The 20,689-nt window shown below is 31.9% G+C and overlaps 2 protein-coding genes across 2 annotated transcripts; both read left to right on the forward strand.

Moving 5' to 3' along the window:
• The first annotated feature begins 11,352 nt into the window (after positions 1-11,352).
• Positions 11,353-12,688, forward strand: LOC120074151. The gene has a single exon (XM_039027169.1). It carries the CDS (start codon positions 11,671-11,673, stop codon positions 12,163-12,165), a length of 495 nt encoding a protein of 164 aa, XP_038883097.1. The 5' UTR covers positions 11,353-11,670; the 3' UTR covers positions 12,166-12,688.
• Positions 12,689-17,766: 5,078 nt separating this feature from the next.
• On the forward strand, positions 17,767-19,025 carry LOC120074776 (protein E6-like). The gene has a single exon (XM_039028022.1). It carries the CDS (start codon positions 17,857-17,859, stop codon positions 18,718-18,720), a length of 864 nt encoding a protein of 287 aa, XP_038883950.1. The 5' UTR covers positions 17,767-17,856; the 3' UTR covers positions 18,721-19,025.
• Positions 19,026-20,689: the final 1,664 nt, after the last annotated feature.

Raw genomic sequence — 20,689 nt, forward strand, 5'->3', positions numbered from 1 at the left:
AATTTACTATGTAATTTGATGCAATTGATTGGTTTTAATTTGTTTCATTTTTTTTATAATTGTTATAATTAAATGAATTTGCAAACTAAAATCAATAATTCATAATTTCATGCAAACCTTAGGTTAAAATCATCGTTTAAAATTGTTTCAAAATATGATTCACATGGACCTAAGATCATTTTTATAATAAGATTAGAAATTTAGTTTAATCTTTTAATCGGTTTAATAGGATTAAATTGATTCTTAATAAAAGATTAACTTTGTAACAAATATATCTATAAAGGACGTTTTGTCTAAGGCTAGTTTTGAGGTATTTAAGTTAACGGAAACATAACACCCCACCTGGGAACTTACCTGGAAAGGTGAATTAGATAGATTTGTTGGAAGTATGCAAGTTTAATTAAAGTTCGTTAAAGAGTTTAAAGATCTTTAAATTTTTATTACTTATCCGTTAGTTTTTTAACCCGATTTATTAAAAAATAAACATTTAATATTAAATAAGTTTTTATTTATTTTACCTGTATATGATCGTTTTCCAAACATGTTCATCAGATCTGAGAGAAATATTTGTATGCGCTGCGCTCCTTCCACAGATATTATTTTCGTTTATTCTGAGCAACTTTTCTCTCTTTGCAGCATCTGTTCTAACAGATTTAACTTATATTATTTTGAATTTAACTCTAGATTTGACCTAAGAATGAAGTATTTTTTAATCATGAGGCAATTACCTTAAGCTATGAGTCAAGTCATAAAGATAAGTTTTCTATGCTCTGGTAGGAACAAATAAAATTTTATAGTATTATTATAGTAATCTTGTTCGCATAAGATTCCAACAAGTTTAGTCATTTTGTTAAATTACAAGTTTAGTTTTTAGTTTGAAAACTACAACTAATAAATCTCTATAATAAATTCCTTAAAAATTTCTAATAGATGTAACTTTCGATTTTGTACCAAATCTCATAAAATATATATAAAAAAGTGCTTAAAAATTAATCTTTTTTTTAGGACTTTTTTTTTTTGTTTCCAATTAAATCTTTAATTTTGAAATTTGTAACCAATAGATACATTATTTTTTTTAAAAAAAATTGTTAACTACTACGAATTAAACACACAAATGGAGAATTCAGGAACCTATTGTGTATTTCAAAGCTCAAGAACTACATATAGACACAATTTTAGAAATTGGTCTAAATTTATATAAATTCGTGCCTCCCATAACATGAAATTTTGGATCCTCTTGTTGATCTTCTTGAATGATCGACCTTTGAGCTTGATGATTTTCTTGGATGATTGACCTTTGGACTTTGATGATCTCAAATCAATCCTTGGACTTATTGAACTTGTTGATCGGTTTGGATCAGTCTTTTCCTTGTTGATTTGTTTGGATCGACATTTGGCTTGTTAATCGACTTGGATGAACCTTTGGTTTGTTAATCACCTTGGATCGGCATTTGATCAACTTGCATACTTTTAGTCTTTGAATCTTCTAAATTTTGAATTGTCTAAAATTCTAAGACTTAATGGATGCCTGAATGTTCAATCCTCAGACTCTAGCTCAATGCCTCAAATAAAGGACGACCTCTTCTATTTTTAGAGTTTTGGGAGACCTTATATGGGCTTGGACTTGGACTTGGACTAGAGCTTGGTTGACTTTGGGCCCAGCTTTTAGGCTTGGACTTAATCCATTACCTTTTAATGGATTTATGGGACAAGTGGACAAATGTCTAATTTTAAAAAGAAATTTTGAAAAATGTCTAAACACAGTTTCTATTAAAAAAAAAAAAAAAAAAAAAAAAAAAAAAATCTAAACTTAAAATCTTTAATTAAAATATACAGTAATTATTTAAAAATACATAAATATTCAGCGATCAATACAATATTTAAATGCATAATCAAGTCCAAATTAAATTCAAAGTTGCCGAAAATAAAAAAAAGATTGGAAATAAATCAATACACAATAAAATCAAATTTAGATTTCAAGATTACAAAATCAAAATGAAATGTTCAAAGAAAAAAATAGAGACACTAGAAAAAATCGAAATTGATTTTAAAAAATATAGAAATAACAAAAACCAAAACTCAGTCCTAGGCATAAATAGTCTGCAAGTTAGTGCTGCATGTAAGAGATTTGATTTAATGTCGACGGGCCCACTACTAACAAAAATCAAATCAAAATAATGGTCACTACCTTTTCTACTACATCAATAGTACCCTTCATACTACATTAACATCGCACTGTTAGAGATATATAGAATCCATATCAACAAAATCAACAAACCTAAAAACCTACAATTCTTCTTCCTGGTTGTGTTGTCATTGTTAATATGCATAGACAATGTATTTATAGGTTTAACAATTGTGTTCCCCATAACAGTATATTTGACAAACCGTCTTTGAAATAATCAGCAGTAACCAAAACACATTCCAGTATTCTTTAGTTGTACATAGGTTGGAATAAATCAAAGTTTAAGCATTGAACCATGTAAATACTTTATGATAACATGAAAATATCAGAAAGAGCTAAACACCTTGTTTCTGTTTTTTTCTTTTCCGCACTCCTATTTCACAAATACATCCAATTCCATCTTTCTCCTCCCTTTTTGATCATCATCCTGGACACTATTCACGTCAAATCCCTTCAATTACAGATCAAATCAACCATTTTCCTCGATAAGACCCACTAAATCTCCAACTCCCAAGTCTCCATATCCTCCTTCGTCATACTTCAAACCCTCACTTGCATCGTCACCATCGACATCGGCATCCAAATTCAACTCTTTTCATAAATACCAAAAACAACCTCACTGGGTCTGTATCGCCTTTGTCGCCTCTACTACAACCAACAAAATCCTTTTGTCATTTCACATAATTTAATCGCCAAAAATCTTCTTCACCCATGTTACTAAAAACACATAGAAATTAAACATAAAACAAGAAATTCACGGAAAATCGAAAGACAAAAGATAAAACTCATTGCCACCATATCAAACCCTAGAAAGAATTTCTACCCTCACATGATATCTAGGTCTAGGAAAAACAAAGATCCAAAAAGAGAATGGAACAAAATAGAGAGCAACGTTTTTGGTGGTTGTAGAAAATGTAAAGAAAAGAAGCATAATAAAATTGATAATTGCAAAGAAAGAGGAGAAAAAGGAGGGACTCAAATTTTTAGACAGAAAAATATGAGGTGATCTAGATATAGATTCCCCATTAATTTCTTCCATTAATTAATTAACAAGAAATAATATTCAATTTTCAAAATCATTAAAAAAACAATATCTTACCTCATATCTTATCCAATGTTTTCAAATGAAGGAAAGAGATAGGAGATGATCTAGGTATAGATTCTCCATAAAAATCGGGCATGAGAGGTAAAAATGGAAAATAACTGTTAGACCCCACCTATCCACTTGTAGACATTTTTTTTTTTTTTTAAAAAAAGGCATCTATTAAAATCGACGTCCCATTTTAGAGGACCTTTAATATTAATATTGTTGTTTTCAATACTTAGAAATATTGTTGTTTTGAAACTTATTAGAGAAATATTGTTGTCTTGGGATTTCGAGGCTAGAAGCCGAGGTTGAGGATTCGATTAATGTAGAGATCAAACGTTGAAGAACTCGACGAACAAAGAAAAACATGGAAATAATACGTAAATTAGGATTGTCGAGGGTTGAAGTTTCGACATACATAAGTCGAAACTTCAAACCCTCGACAAGGAAAAGGAAATCTCGCTAATTTTGTGATGAGGATCTCGCTCTAGAAGGGAATCTCGAAGGGAATCTCACTAATTTTGTATATTAGATTGTCGAAGGTTGAAGTTCTGGTATACATAAGTCGAAACTTCAACCCTTGACAAGGAAGATAAGTGGGTGAAACAGATTGTAAGAGAGAGAGAATTGTAGGAGAGAGCGAGATGGAAAGCGAGATTGTAGGAGAGAGCGAGATTGTAGGAGAGAGGAGATTGTAGGAGAGAGCGAGATTGTGAGTGAGAGCGAGATTGAGTCTGCCACATGGATTAAACGACCAACCATCCGCTGACGTGGTTGCAACATGGAAATCATTTTCACTTTATTTACTTTCCATAAGTCTGAAAAAGTGCATATATATCACCAAGCTGCCCTGCTCCGATTCTCCTGCACGATTCCCTGCATGCATTGACATTATCCGATTCCCCTGCTCCGATTCCATGCATTCATTGACGCATTCATGCCCCTTGCCATAGCCTTAATGCCTTTTAAACCACCCTAAACCCGTGGGTCGAGTGTTCAACACTCGACCTACATCCTTTTAAACCACCATCCTCTTCATTTTTCCTCAATCACTCCTTCGATAATTTTTGAAGACCAACTGTCCTTGATTTTGCTCACTCTTCTCCCCTTGATTTACTCACTGCCCCTTCATAGCTCACTACCCCCTCATTGCCTTCGAAAATAAGCCTTTGAAATCATCTTCCTCTCCTCCCATTTCCATTTCCATTTCTCTTCTTGTATTTCGTTTAATACAAATTATTCTTACACAACTATACTGGTTCGTTACTCTATTAAATTTTTTGTTTTTTAAGAATAATTATAAATTTTATTTTTGTTCTTATCTTATTATTTTTTATAGATTCTAGTTTTTTTTTAATTTTTTGTAATTGTTGTCAGATAACAAATAACAGGAAAAATGGCGAACGTTGTCACTTTGAAGGAAAAAAGGGAACTACTGTCGAATCTGTGAGTTGAACTTATGATATTTGAAAAGTTTAGTTTATTCTTATGATATTTGATTTTTTTAGTATTAACTTTGATGTTTATAGTGTTAAAATGTTTAGTTTATTGTTATGCTTAAGAAGTTCATATTTATAGTTTAATACAAAATTATTATGATAGTTAACAAGTTTAGTATAGTTTCAAAAGTTTAATATAGTTTGAAAATTTTAGTGTATTCATATGATATTTGATTTCTTTAGTATTAACTTTGATGTTTATAGTGTTAAAAATGTTTAGTTTATTGTTATGTTAAGAAGTTCATATTTATAGTTTAATACAAAATTATTGTGATAGTTAACAAGTTTAGTATAGTTTCAAAAGTTTAATAATAGTTTGAAATTTTTAGTGTATTCATATGATATTTGATTTCTTTAGTATTAACTTTGATGTTTATAGTGTTAAAATGTTTAGTTTATTGTTATGTTTAAGAAGTTGATATTTATAGTTTAATAAAAAATTTATTGTGATAGTTAACAAGTTTATTATAGTTTCAAAAGTTTAATATAGTTTGAAAATTTTAGTTTATTCATATGAAAATTATTGTTGTTATGTTTATTGTGATAAGTTGATATTTTCTAGTATTAACTTTGAAAATATAGTTTAAATAGTTTGAAAAGTTTAATTTAATTTAATTTTATTTTGTATTAAATTTGAAAAAATAGTTTTAAAAGTTTACCTCATTTTAATTTGAAAAGTTTAATTTGTTGTTATTTTTAAAAATAGTTATAAAAATTTAATTTATTGTTATGTTTAAAAAGTTGATGTTCATAAAACTTAAAAAGTTTATGTTTATAAACTAAAAAATTTAATATTTTTTAATATACTTCTTATAAAAAGTATAATACAAAAAACTGATGTTTGTCATTTTTTTTTTTTTTTTTTAGAAAATGGCAGGCAAATGCTTGAGATTTTTGTTGATTACAAATGGTAATATGATTGATGGTATTGATGGAGTTGAGTATGACCAACCACCAAGTGGGAGTTTTACCATAAATGTGAACAGTGGAATTGTATTTAAACAATTCATTCAAATGATTGGGATGTTACTTAGTGTAGATGTGGGAGCAAATTAGATAGAAATAATATATAAACATCCCAATCTAGAACCATCAGGATCAATAAGATATATGTCATTCCCTATTTTGTATGCACAAGCTATGAACTTGATGTTCTCAATGGAAATGCCAGTGCCAAATGTAGTGCATTTGTATGTAAATGTAAATATGATAGGGTGGATCCTGATACATCATTTAACCAGTTTGAAGATCCAACTCAATGTATCGATCCTGATCCGGAGTCAGTTGCATCGCTATGTGATAATGAAGATATGGCGGCTAACAACCTATACAGAGACTTCAAAACAGAAACGGATGACGAATTTGAAGAGTTGGATTTCGATGGTCGTGAACATGAGATGCTTTCAGATACATTCAGTGATTTGGATATGGATGTATTGGATAGAATTCGGGAACATGACCCAAATGTAGCTCCTATGGACGTTGACAATATGCAATTGTATAAAGGAATGATTTGTCAAGACAAGGAAATGCTACAACATGCGGTCAAATGTTTTACTATAAAGTGTCACGCACCATACGAGGTTGTTGAATCTACACCGATGATTTGGACAATTCGGTATAAGAAGTGGGAGGAAGGTTGCAAGTGGAGACTTCGTGCAATAAAGAAAAAATCGCATGGCTTGTTCGAGATCACTAAGTATGATGAGTAGCATACATGTTTTTATTTAGAACTAAGTCAAAGTCACGTGCAATTGGATTAATCAATGATTGCACTGGAGTTCTGTGACGCCGTAAGAGAAAAACCATCTATCAGTGTGGCACAACTACAGTCCGACATCAAATCAAAGTTTGGATATCTGTTTCTTACCATAGGGTATTGGAGGGAAAAAGAAATGCATTGGCTAAAGTGTTTGGTGATTGGGATGAGTCTTACAAATTATTGCCTAGGTGGTCATATATGGTTAAGCAGACCAACCCCGGAACACAAGTAGAGTGGAGAGTTAAAGAAACGCTTACTGAAGGCCATGTTATCCTAAGTTCTGTATTTTGGGCATTTGGTCCTTGTATAGAAGCTTTTAATAAATGTCGGTCGATCATTCAGATAGATGGTACACACTTGTACGGCAAATATAGAGGAAAACTGTTGATTGCTACATCAGTTGACTCGAACGGCCATCTACTTTCACTTGCGTTTGCCATTGCTGATGAAGAGTCCACGGACTCATGGGGATGGTTCCTGAAACACCTGAGAGAAATTGTAACACACGAAAAGGTGTGTTTAATTTCAGATCGACATGCTGGTATAATTGCAGCAGTGAACAACCCGGCAAATGGTTGGATGGGACGAAATGTCACCATCGTTTCTACTTATGACATATCGTCAGCAACTTCAATAAAAAAGTATAAATTTAATTCAATGAAAATTATGTTTATCGTGTCGGGTGTCAGTTTCAAATTCGAAAGTTCAACAAAGCAATTGAAGATATCAAAGGAATAAATCGAAGCTGTCTGAGTTATTTTGACTACATTAGTTTAGAGCAATGGACAAATCTATCAGAGTGCATAAATGGAGTCCTCAAAAGAGCTCGAATGTTGCCTATAAATGCTCTTGCTCAGATAATATTCTTCAAATGCGTGAACTATTTCGAGAAAAGAAGAGAAGAAATAAGGGATGCATTGGAGCGTCAAGATAAATACACCCGGTAATATTATTATATATATATATATATTATTAATCATTTATTTCAAACATATTTTATAATACTAAGTGGAGTAAAAATCAAGGTATGCACACGAAAAAATAAATAAATGGGTTGCACGATCTAGTAAACATGAAGTACAATCATACAATCGGTATGAAAGTGTATTTCATGTAAAGACCGGACGTCATAGTCTTAATGCCAAAGGAGGAAATGTTCAAATATTGAGGCTAAACAGGTTCGAGCGGTACTGTTCATGTAATAAGTGGCAAGCATTCGACATTCTATGCTCGCATTTTATGGCCGTTTGCTCACATTTTAACATGAACTACGAAGATTTTATTGAGGACTATTAAAAATTGTCAACGTATGTTGGATGTTATTCTCCTCAATTTCAACCTATACCGCATGAAGATTACTGGATCACGCACCCTAATATGCCCGTACTTAAACATCCTGATTCCAATCTTGTTTGAGAACAAAATGGTAGACCGAATAAGTTCACGTTATCACAACGAGATGGATTTACAGAACTAGCCACTCTACAACGATTGGATTTTGTAAACCAGTTAGACATAATCGAGGAAGTGTCCTTCGTTACTACGACAGGGCTCCAGATAGTTAGGATTGAAAAATAAATAATTTTGTTTATATATTCATTTTTAGTGTAATACATTTTTATTATAATTTATTGATATTCAATTTTGATTATAATTATTTGATATTCAATTATATTTTTTATATAATATCATTGTATATTCATTTATTGTAATTCAATAAAGTTTTAACATATTCTTTAACCCTCACACTTTTCTCTACTATTCATATAAGTCAATTTTAATATATATATTTTTTTCAGATCATGGCTTATAAACACAGGACCTGTGATCTCGAGTTTTGTACGACCAGTCCATCATCGATCATATGTTGTATGGCGAGATCTCGTACTACTGGAGAAATATCTTGCAGACTCGAGAGACAGTTCTCCAGTGCACTATCCCGCTCCCACCTCGAATACTTACCGCTACTGTGGCACATCTAGATCTATGGGGTTGCCAAATTAGATTTATTCAGTTGGACTGGCATCTGATGCACAACCTTGGTCGAGAGATGGAGGAGCCTCGAGACGCATACATTCTATAATGTCTGTTGGAGAGTGCACTATCACTCTACAAGATATAGAAGTGTTGTTGGGGTTACCTGTTGACAGTGAGCCGATCACCGGAGTGATATACGATGACTGGTTAGAAGTTTGTCAACTGTACCTCGGTGCGACCCCACCTGTTGACGAGATTAAAGGATCAAGGTTAAGTTTAATATGGTTAGGAACACAATTTCATGAGCTCACAGATGATGCAGACGAGGAAACCGTCATAAGATATGTGCGAGCATATATACTACAAATGATGGATGGAAGTCTGTTTTCAGATAAATTAAGTCATTTTGTTCACTTGATGTTCCTGCCACTGTTAGCTAACTTTCATGATGCGGGGCGGTATTCGTGAGGTGGAGCATGCTTGTCATGGTTGTATAGACAATTATGCAAAGCAACAAGACCTGAGGTTCGAGAGATAGTTAGGCCTCTCATACTTTTGCAACTATAGGCTTGGGAGCGATTTCCAACAATGGCTCCACAGCTACATCATGTTAATGACGCTCAGTTAGTTGGATGAGCCTAGTGTTCTCGATATGTTGTTTTAATTCAATTAATTTTTATATCACTGATATAGTTAATTTAAATTCTAAATTATCAATTTAAAAATTTAGGTGGAGAGACAAATTTTGTGTGACTAAGACAGCCACACATGTAGTTAACCAGTATAAATACATGTTTGATCTGCTTCAACCTGAACAGGTACATTACACTAAGCCTAATTGATTATTTTATTCACATTTTTATTGTATTTGTCTTTAATATTCTCTAATATAATATTTTGTGTTTCAGGTTATTACAGAGTCGTACAAAATTATTGTGCATACTTTGCCTAATTTTTGTACGAATGGTCAAAACATATGGCGGACGATGAGTCATCTCATATGTTTTCACATTGGTGAGTGGTATCTTCCTGACAGGGTGATGAGACATTTCGATTTTCAGCAGGATGTCCCATCGCCTTGTAATACTGAACCCGTACTGCATGATATTGATCTAAGGACTGGAGATTAGTCCGAAAAAGTTGCACATTTGGTAGTGCGATGGCACTATCGTGCAAGGTTTATTGCAGTGGGGGGTTTCTCTTAAATAGTTTGACATAGATGTCACTCTAGAATATATTCATTGGTATAATAATATCACAAGGCGCTACGTCACTCGTCCGGGAGCAGTTGTGGGTCATCTGGTAAATAAATGAATATTATCTAATTTTTTTTAATTTTTTTTAATTTAAATTTATTTTAAATATTATCTAATTGTTTTATAATTCACAGAGATCGAACAATAGTAGACTCCGTGAGGTTGCGAATGATCCAAACCAGGTTCTTGTTATATGTAGTGTCAACCAAAACTATATGGAGGAAATTCATTATATGTACGATATACCTATTGTTCCTCCACTAGCTCCTAGACGTAGAGGACCTGTTCGGGAAAAGGATGAGTTTGATGAGGTTGCACATAATGTGGAAGAGTTTTCCCTTATGACGCAGACGCAGAGTCAAACTAATTATGTTAGTCCGATGATGATGATGCCAACATTTGGTTCAGGACATTATGACTCAGAGGCTGGTCCTTCATACGTGCATGGACATGGTTGGGGTCATGGAGAGCATAATGAATATTTATATTATGAAGCGCCTGCAGAGGTACCAGCAACGACGTTCACCTTGTGGGATACATTGATTTTTGTAATTATTTTTATATAAATGAGATATTTAATTTACATTTTATTTTTATTTTTATGAGTTATTTTTTTTTTTAATTTACTCTTTTTAGAGTTTAAATAAAATAATAAAATATTTTTAGAAATCGTTTTTATAAAATGGAAAATTAAAAAAAAAAAGATTAGAAAGAAGAAGGTGGAATGTGTAATAATTAAAAAGGAAAAAAAAAGGAAAATTTGTACGGTATTCTCGCTCTCTATCAAAATCTCGATATTTTGCTCTCGCTCTCGCTCTCACTCAAAATCTCGAATCTCGCTCTCTCAAAATCTCGCGCTCTCTCATAATCTCGCTCTCGAATTTGATTGGGAAGTTCAGTGGGAAAAAAGAAGATTCATTAGCTCGTTATTTAGTCAGATTTGCTAAGATGACAGAATCCGTAAAAATTATTCAACAAGCTTTGGAAGGAATTCCAGGGGACCTTATGAAAATTTAGAAATACAATCTTTTGATAGAGGAAGGTCTCCGGAATGATAATTATACAATAATAGTGTTAGGAAGGGCAAGGTCGAGGGTTCAAAGTTCGACGTACAAATTAAAGGAAAGTCGAGGGTTCAAAATTCTACCTATCTAGGTCGAATTTTCAACCCTTGATTTATTTAAAATAAAAACAATATTTTTACAAATAGTTTGAAAACAACAATATTTTCCTAAATAGTTTCTAAAAGAACGATATCCTTTTAATTTTCCCCATTTTAGACATATTCTACAATTTCTCTTTAAATTTAGCCTAATCCATTTTAGTAATCCCAGGCTAACCTAGCTTCACGTTCAATTACCATATGACACAATTTGACTAGACTAGTTGACGTTGCCCATAAATTGATGCTTAGACAAGTGACATCATTTGATTTACCAATTTTCATATCTTTTAATTTAATTTGAGGACATAGGTAAACTTCTAATCAGTCTTAAATTTATCAATTATTAATTTAAATTAATCATATCACAATTTGCGATTGACAAAATTTCTCATTCAACAAATTTTTTTTTGCGAGAAGGTCGTCTTTCCAACTAAAATCAATGAAAATTGGAAATTGTAGATCTTGTTTTAATGTCTAAATTTTGATCTCAGAACTTTACATGAAAATTGAAGTCGGTAGGTTCCGGTTTGTTCCAAAATTGGTGCCCTCTTCTCTTCCGGATCCAAACCTGTGAAATCCCAAGACCAAAAGACTAAAAGCTTAAGTCATTAAGCTCAAATTCATCGGCCCAAAAACAAAAATGGTCTAGGCCCAACCCAAGTATCACGTAGGCCCAATAAGCCCAAGTCTCGAAGCCCTCTCTCAACAATATCTCCATCTCTAATCCTCTTCTGATCTGATGCTGTCTATTCTTCTTCCAATGCAAATAATGGAAGAAACACCATGGCCTCAAAAGCTTCAAGCCCTAACCCACATTCTGCTCTGCCCCACCACAGCTCCGCCTCTCGCTTCTCAATACCTCATCGCCACCAAAATCCCCTGTTACCTCAATTGGGACTACCCCCCTCTCCTCTGCCCTAAATCTTCTATTTTCCCCTTTCTCTCTCTTCATCTCCAATGGGGTTTCTCTCTCTTCCTCAAAAGACTCTCCCGATTCGGCCTTCCCAAAACCTCCTGGCGATCCAAATGCCCTTATCAACTCCCTCCACCCTTGATTCTCGCTAAAGGTGTCCACTCTGCTCAGTGGGGCGACGAACAGAGGAAAAACTACGTCAGAATGAGGCTCAGAAGAAAGCGTCTCGTCAGCGATGTTCATCCCTTAATCCCAATTATGATTCCCAATATGTTGCTGTTTTCTCTTCTCCTATGGAATCCGTTCTCTTCCTCTGATTGATACAACTCGGAAATTTTTGCTGTAAATTGATTGTTTGGGACATTTAATCGGATCTCACATTTGGGCCGTTTTTGCTCTGCTTTTTAGCAACTCATTAATGGCTGAATAATGTAGTAGAGTATAAGTAAATAGGTAGTTTGGATTTGAACTTCTGGGCTTCTCTGTTTCCATTAATGCGTTGTGGCTGGAAAGTATATGAAAGTAATTGGAGAAGACTACAACTTCTATTTGGACTTTGTTGTGAATTCGTCTCTGTTTTTGTGTAGTAATTTATTTGGAAGCACACAGAAGGGATAATAGAATATGGAAAAAGACCCACAAAACCAAAGAACGCTTTTAATTTGGGCTGCAATGGCAGCGACGAGCGATTCAAATGAACCATAAAGTTTTAAATGCAAACCAACTTGTTTGCGTGGTTATCCAAACTGACCCTTCCCGACTTCCATAATTGTCTGTGATTGCAACTACTATTTATTTTTTGGTAGTTCACAAAGCATCTCACGATTATATTGTCCTAGCATTTATTTACTTCCTTCTGCGAGAAAATCTTATCCACAACTGGAAAGTTAAATCTCAAACCTGAGATCAAGACAAGAGCTAAAGAAAATAACTTTTTATCCCATATAGAGAATCGGTTCAATTTTTTAATTGGGTTAAAACTTAAATCACCACCCAACATTCTTCAACAAAAAAGAAAAAAAAAAACATTTTTTATAAAAATCACCCATCCACAAAAAGCAGATAAATTATGATAAATTTAATATGATATACCCACTTCCTTTGCCAAAGTGAACCTCAATTGGTATACGTCTTTGCAGTCATAAATTTGTGGTTCTAAAAAAACAATGAACTTAAAATCTTTGGAAAAGTTAATTTGATTGGTTTTTTTTGTTGGCATTACTAAGCCTTATATAGATTGTTTTTCTTTTTCCTCTCTTTTCTCGTTCTTATTCTAGTTTTAACTCACTTTCTTGTTTTTTTCTAGTTCTAACTCACTTTTTAGTTCTTATTTTAGTTCTAACTCACTTTCTTATTCTTGTTCGAGTTCTAACTCACTTTTCTCCTCTTGTTCCAATTTTATCTCACTTTTTCGTTCTTATCCTCTACATTTGGTTTGTTTGGCGTTTAAAAGATCGGCCTCTGTGTGTTTCCACTAATCATCATGCACTATTAGAAAAAGAATAAACAACTTCATTCATTGTCATCGTTGCTGTCATCAAAGACAAAATACAGAGAAAGGAGAGTTATTGATACTAGAGATAAAACATAAAGAATGGATTATCTAACGAAAGAAGACTGGTGGCATAATGAAAGTTGTGAGAGAAAGAAAGAATATAGCATATTAAAAAAAAAAAAAACTGAAAAGTTTTATAAATCATTGTTTTGAAAAACTAAAAATGATATTTGAATTAGGTCAATCTATCAAAAAATCCCTAAAAATTTAACAATATGTAGTTGAATAAAATAAATTTAATATTTAAAAAATAAAAATAAGATATAAATATAATTAATCTAAAATTTAATTGCGGGTTAGCCGCGTAGCCTAGAGATTGACCGAAGAAGTAACCTACCAAGTACCATAGGGAGGGGTGGAATTGAACCTAAATTTAACCTTCTCATTGGATACTTTTATTTGATCTTACTTTACCTTTATTTTCTTGTTTCACTTTATTCCTTATTGCCAACAAGAAAGAGACCCATATCCAACATTACATTTGCTTAATGTCTATTAATTTCCATATAAAGTGGGTTACCAATTACCAAACAAAAGAAACACTACTCTACCGCTAATCACGCCCATTAAATTAAATCTCACTTATTCCAAGGAAAATATAAGTTGATGTCAAGAACCATTGATTCAATTGTTAAACTACCAATGTTGACAATAACATTCTTTTAAATCTTCTCTATGCTATAAAGATTTTCCTCATTTTATTCAACGTAACATATCATATAAAAAGATTGTCTTTATTTGTTCATAAATATAATCAATACATTCAATTATTTACATTATAATTTACTAACAATTAAATGTTCAATATATGAAAGACGTGTGCACCGATTTAAAGTCCAATTACATTTTTATCACATTGAATGATCAAAGTCGTTAAAGAAAAACAAATGCATAGGTAATGCTGCAAACTATTACTTAATTTTGTTTTAGACTTTTAAGTGATGAATTCAGTGCAAAGCTTATGACAGAAACATTTTTGTTTTACATAAAGCTTTCTTTTAAGGAAAATTTAATCTATCTTGTAGTTCATAAGTTGGACTTATGGTTTGTTTTATTTGATAATAGCTTCCATTATATATACCGATGGTTCAAAAGGTAAATTTATTCAGACTTGTCTGTTCTCTCTCTCTCTCTCTTTTTTCCCTCTTTCTTTTTGAAAGGGTTTTAAGTTTAGTCAAGCAATGGAGCTTTAGCTTTAATAAAATACAACCTTTAAACTTTTTTTTTCCTCTTTTTTCGACTTTCTTTTATTTTTAATTTCATTTTCTATTTTCTGTTCCTTTATTTTCCTCCTTTTGGATTTTGTTTTAGTTCTTTTAGTTTTGATATTACGAACTATTGACTCAGCAGTACAAGGCCTGGAACTGGAACCTTCTTTTATTTACTGCCCAGCTTTTTCCCTTCTGAATACTTCAATTCTGTTTTGACATTAGCTTTGAAATTATTCGAATGAACTTAATTATGAGAAAAATAATTCCTTTTTTTTTTTGGTAATATTTAATACTGGTATCCAAATGCTACGAGGCCAATTAAGAGGGAGTCAGTAAGTTTTCTTTTAATTAATTAATTAATAAAACTGATATTAGAAGAGAATTTAGAAAAATATCTAGTACTCGTTCTACTATTTTCGTAAGTTTAAGATGTCATTAAATTATTTATTAATTTAATTTTTTCGGTTCTCTATTACTCTTAAATGTTATTATCGTATCAGTTATCATAATATTATAATTTTTTTAGGATTCATTTCGGTAAATAACATTGTATAAATACAATATAATATTGATGTCTGCAATTCTAATGGACTTAAAATGTAAATCATTTGATTCAATTTCATTCCATAGTTGAATAAATGTAGCAAATTTTATGTTTGAACAAAAAATGGTTGTGAGAAATGAAAAAAAGATGGTTGAATTTTGATTGTTGTGAGAAATTAGGGGTTGAATGTGGTGAAGGTGGAAAATGTCAAAAATATTAGGTGGTGGGTGGCTATGGGGAAAAATACAACGCCAGTCGCGCATGGGAATGTGGAGGGCGCGTGGGAGTGGGACCCTCTCCTACGGTGAGTGTTTGATAAGGGTAGCCATTCCTTGTTCTCTCGTGATGGACAAAAGCTTGAATTAAAGGGCACATGATCCTTTCACTAAATGCCATTATTTTCTTTGTCCCACCCACTCCCACACCACAATCCCCACATGATTACCCTATTTTCATTGTTTTCCCTTCAATCACAAATCTACTACTAAGGTCTACTATCAATTCTTCCTAAAGAAAATCGGATTCTTTCGATTGTGTTTACTATACATTGATGCAATCGTAATTAAAAAAAAAATCATTGATACTATTTACTTTCATAAGAAAACGTAATAAAAATAATAAATTATGAAAAGATAGTAAAAGAGAGGGTGTGAGTCCCACATAATAATCAAATGTAATTACATTGATGATCCTCTCCTCTACAATAGAATTACGTTTATTGATTATAGATTTCATAACATTAGTAAACCATAATTAACGTAATTAAATGTGGCCCACTTTTTAAATTATCGTTGATGAATTGTGTTTACAAGAAAATAAACATGACCTTAATTCTTTCTCTCTATTCTACAACATTTTTATTCTTTGATGGAGAGAAAGTTAGCACAATGTTTCCTAATATAAATTTTTGTGTTAGACATAATGAATCAACGTCTGATTTGAAAAACTGTAAATGAATGGTTTAAGTGTAATTGTACACTAATGTTCGAACATTTATACTCAATTATACACCAATACGTCAAATTTTTAATTGGGATTATTAAGATTTATTTGAGTAGATTTATCTTTACAAAAATTAAATCTATCTCATTAATAAATGAAAAATTAACCATATTTAATGAGTGTTAGAATGGTCAAAAATTAAACTAGGCAGCTGCACACCTCAATTTTAGGTGCAGTTAAATAAAAGCTAGCCATTTGGTGGTTGTGGCAAAAAAATGAATGAATGCTTTAGCAACTTCTCCATTATTGTTTAGCTTCTAACATTTTTCAACACTCCAATATCAATAGCTTCACCTAAATACCAATCTCCATCTACCTTTATAAAAACCAATTCAATTTCTTTTTTTATTTTCTCATCTTCATTTTAAATATACGTTAAAAGAGAGGGACAAAAGTCCAATGTTCTTCCCCTTCCCTCCTTTAATTATTCATTTGGCCTTTGCTTTCAAAGATAGCAAAAGAAAAAAAAAATATCAGAGTTATATCCAAATATGTATAAAGTTATTGTTTAAAGGAGAATGATTAGATGCAACTTCTTCTTACTCTCTTTTTTTTTACTCACAAAAAATAATTTTTTTAAAAAAATGTATTATTAAAAAACTGTATCACATGACACAATCTCATTAGATGTTGGTTATGTTGCACAAAAAATAGATAGAATCCTACTATACCTAAGTCTTTTCTATTGTTTAATGTGCTCCGTTCTTGAAATTAGTGCTGAATATTTGCGCATATTAAATTTAATCCAAAGTTCATTTTGATTTTAGAGGTGTCTTACAAGGCATAACAAACCAATTAGATGCATCATTCATAAAGGAGAAATCAATATTTCCTTAATAATTAATCAACGAATAATCACAAATTTTCAATTCATAATGAATAATAATTACATTGAAATTTGGTTAGCTTTCAAATATGCTTTGATTTATTCGCCACGGTTAAAAAAACAAATTAAAATTTATCTCCACAAAATCTTTCTACTCACCACTATTACTGATTATTCTTTACATGGTTTAATTATTTTTTTCTCTCTCATTTTCTACTTTTTATTGTCCCCAATTATAAAAATAATAAATAAATAAATAAACATAATGGAAAAAACTACTTTAAGCAAAATATCAAGATTAACTAATATTTACTTCTTTACCACGAATAGGTATTGCTATATCAATATTAAAAAACAAAATTTTTACAGATAGAAAAAAATATCAAACTATTTATAAAAATAGTAAAAAAAAAAAAAAGAACAATGATAGAATTTTATGAACCTCTATTAATCTCTATAAAAGAAGAATAAAATTTTACTATTTTGTGTAGTTTTCTTATTTTTCTATTTTCGATAGTTTCCTATTAACAAACTATTAAAAATATTTACTTGTCTGTTTATGTCTTATATAGATTTCAATCCCCAACCTTAATAATATATACAATTTCAACATAATCACTCCTAATGACACGCAATGGGAAAGATAATGGAAATGGTAATTAAAACAACTACTTTTTCAAGTTGTTCTAAAGCATAGGGTCCACCAACATCAAAATTTCCCCCAACCCACTCGCACCTAATGAGTAGAGAAGCAAAGGCCTATAAAATAAAATGTGACCCATCCAACTCTCCTTCACTATACAACACAGTTTAAAGAGCACTCAAACACTTATCCCTTGTTCATTTCAATCCATAGCCAGCCAGCCAGCCATTCATGGCTTCCTCTCCCAAATTACTCACTTCTATACTCCTTCTCAGTCTTCTACTCATTCAAATCCATGCAAGAGAAAGCAAGTACTTCTTCAGCAAAGTACCCAACAATAATGTTGACAACTTTGATGCCAAAGAAACCCAATTGCCCAACAACAAAATTGATCCTTTGACAAATCCAGAAAAAACCACCACTACCCCACAAGACCAAGAGCCCAATTTCATCCCTCAAACTCAAGACAACAGCTACGGTCTCTACGGTCACGAATCCGGTCAGCTCCCCCCTAATTCCGACAACAAATTCTCCGGTGGCGGCCGGCCCTTTACCACCACCACCACCACCTACGACAACAACAACTACTACAGAAACGACGCCGTTCCTAACAACAAACCGGAATCAGAAGAGTACTACAACTACAACAACAACGACTACAACGAGTATTTCGAAAATAGCAAGTCGAAGCCGTACGAGAATTCGTTTTACTATAACAAGGATCTTTACGACAACGGACAACAAAGCTTCCAAAACACCCGCCTGTCGCAAGATGATTACACAACTCCTTTATACGACCAAGGAAAATACGACAATTTCTATAGCAACAACAACGGCCGCGGCAGCAGCAACAACAATGATAATGGGAATAATGTGGTGCGACAAGGGATGAGCGACACGAGATTCATGGAGAATGGAAAATACTATTATGACCTCAACAGGGAGCCACACCATTATAGCAGATCCAGGGGCTATTTCGGAAACAACAACAACAACAACCCCAACACATACGAGTACGGTAATTCCATGGGAAGGTACCAGAATCAAAATGATGAAGCGGAATTCCAGGAGGAACCCAATGAGTTCGTGCCATAAATTTCTGTCCACTTCTAAATTAAGATAAATCATATATTTAGTTGTGCATGCGAATTATATATCTTTTTTTTTTCTCCTCCTACTTACGTTTGCTTTATTATTCACTTCATATTTAATTGTGCTTTCTCTTCAGAAAATTACCAAAAACGTCCGTCCATCAAAGATTAAATTATATATTTTTACTTTTTAGTGTCTGCTTTTTACTTATATATATTGTGGTAAGTGGTAACTTGTTTATCTTTTGTTTTGGGGTCTGGAACAAAATGAATATATAAAATGGTATACAAGTGTTTTGCCTTTCATTATATCAATGGGTTATTGCAATAAAATAAATGTAAATTGTGCCAGTATTATTGCTTATTATTTATGTTTCTTGATTCTTACACTAATAATCTCTTAGATATAGTTAGATGATAGTTTATTATAAGCCTAACTTATTGATAAATGATATTGATAATTGACATGTATTCATTTCCTAGTATTATCATGTGCTCTACCTCTATTATTGAAATTAGAGTACTTGAAAGTAATTGTGACTATAAATTTTGGTAGGTCCTTGTAATTTGAAGTTTGTTCAATTTTAATCTTTTATACTTCAAAATGTCCAATTTTAGTCCATGCACTTTTATGAAATCTTAAATTTAGTTCCTACTACCTATTTATTATTGATTTTTCAAAAAAAAAAATAAATTGTTATTTATTAATGTTTTTACTTTAAAATTCAAATTTGAAAAGGAGAATTTTAAAAAATAGAAAAATAAGGGAAACTATTTACACAAAATAACAAAATTTAATATTCTTTTATAGAAACTGATAAAGGCTGATAGAAGTCTATCAGTGTCTATTAGTGATAGAAACTGATAGAAGACTATTGTTGATACTATGTGATAGACGTTGATAAAAGTCTATCAGTGTCTATCAATGCTTTTTTTTTTTTTACTATTTCTGTAAATAGTTTTGACATTTTTTCTATTGGTGAAAATTTCCCTTTTGAAAAAATATTTACATATTATATTTTCTTGCATGAAAGTTGTCTTTGTTATTGTTATCATTATTATTATTTAGTTAGTTTCGATCAAAGTTAATTTTGAATTATTAAATTTAAGATTTATTAAAAATATATGGATTAAAATCGAACAAATCTCAAAATATAAGGACGAAAATGATATATTTTAGGATGTTTTTAATCTTCTAATTCTTAACTAATAGAAAAATGAAAAGAGTAAAAGAAAAAAAAAAGAAAGAAAAAATAGAAAGGGAAATTTTGTTTGTGACAAGAGAAAGATGTCCCTAAAAACCGATACTTTGGGAAGAGTTATGGAGTCATATGATGCAATGAATACATATATCCAAAATTACAAAGAAGAAATTTGATATGGGGGTTTGGTGGTCCATATTGGTCGTTAAAATACCTACTCAAAACTGTATACCATAAATAAGTAGAGATAAGGGCGCTCACCGCACAATGTCCGTGACTCCATTTTCGTCTCTTTCAACAAGCTGTTTGATATATACACTAAGGAATACTAACAAATAATGACAGATCATATTATTTTGTTTTCCATTTTGTGGATAAAAATTAACCCCCCAAATTCAAATAAATAGATCTCATAATTAAGCTTCTACGAAAATGGGTTTGATTACTTCATTTGGCTAATTGAAGAAGATGATAAATTCAATGGGGCCGCCGGCCAGCTACGGCGGTGGTCCATTATGGCCAGTGGGGGAAAATGGGAACAACCAGAATTGCACTTTTCTTTTTGTTTAGGGATTGTGGGGATTGAAATATTAACCTTCTTGATAGTTTGATGAGTGGATGTGGATGCAAAATATTTTCTCTTCTGATATCTTTCTTTGCTTTTTTTCTTTCCACTCATTAAACCTAGCACTATCTTTAGTGAAAGTAGTGTGTGACAAATAAGTAGCGGATTCAGAAAGTTTATTGATGGAAGCTTTATATAATTTAATA

The sequence above is a fragment of the Benincasa hispida genome, chromosome 3 (assembly GCF_009727055.1).
Source record: "Benincasa hispida cultivar B227 chromosome 3, ASM972705v1, whole genome shotgun sequence".
Lineage (NCBI taxonomy): Eukaryota > Viridiplantae > Streptophyta > Magnoliopsida > Cucurbitales > Cucurbitaceae > Benincasa > Benincasa hispida.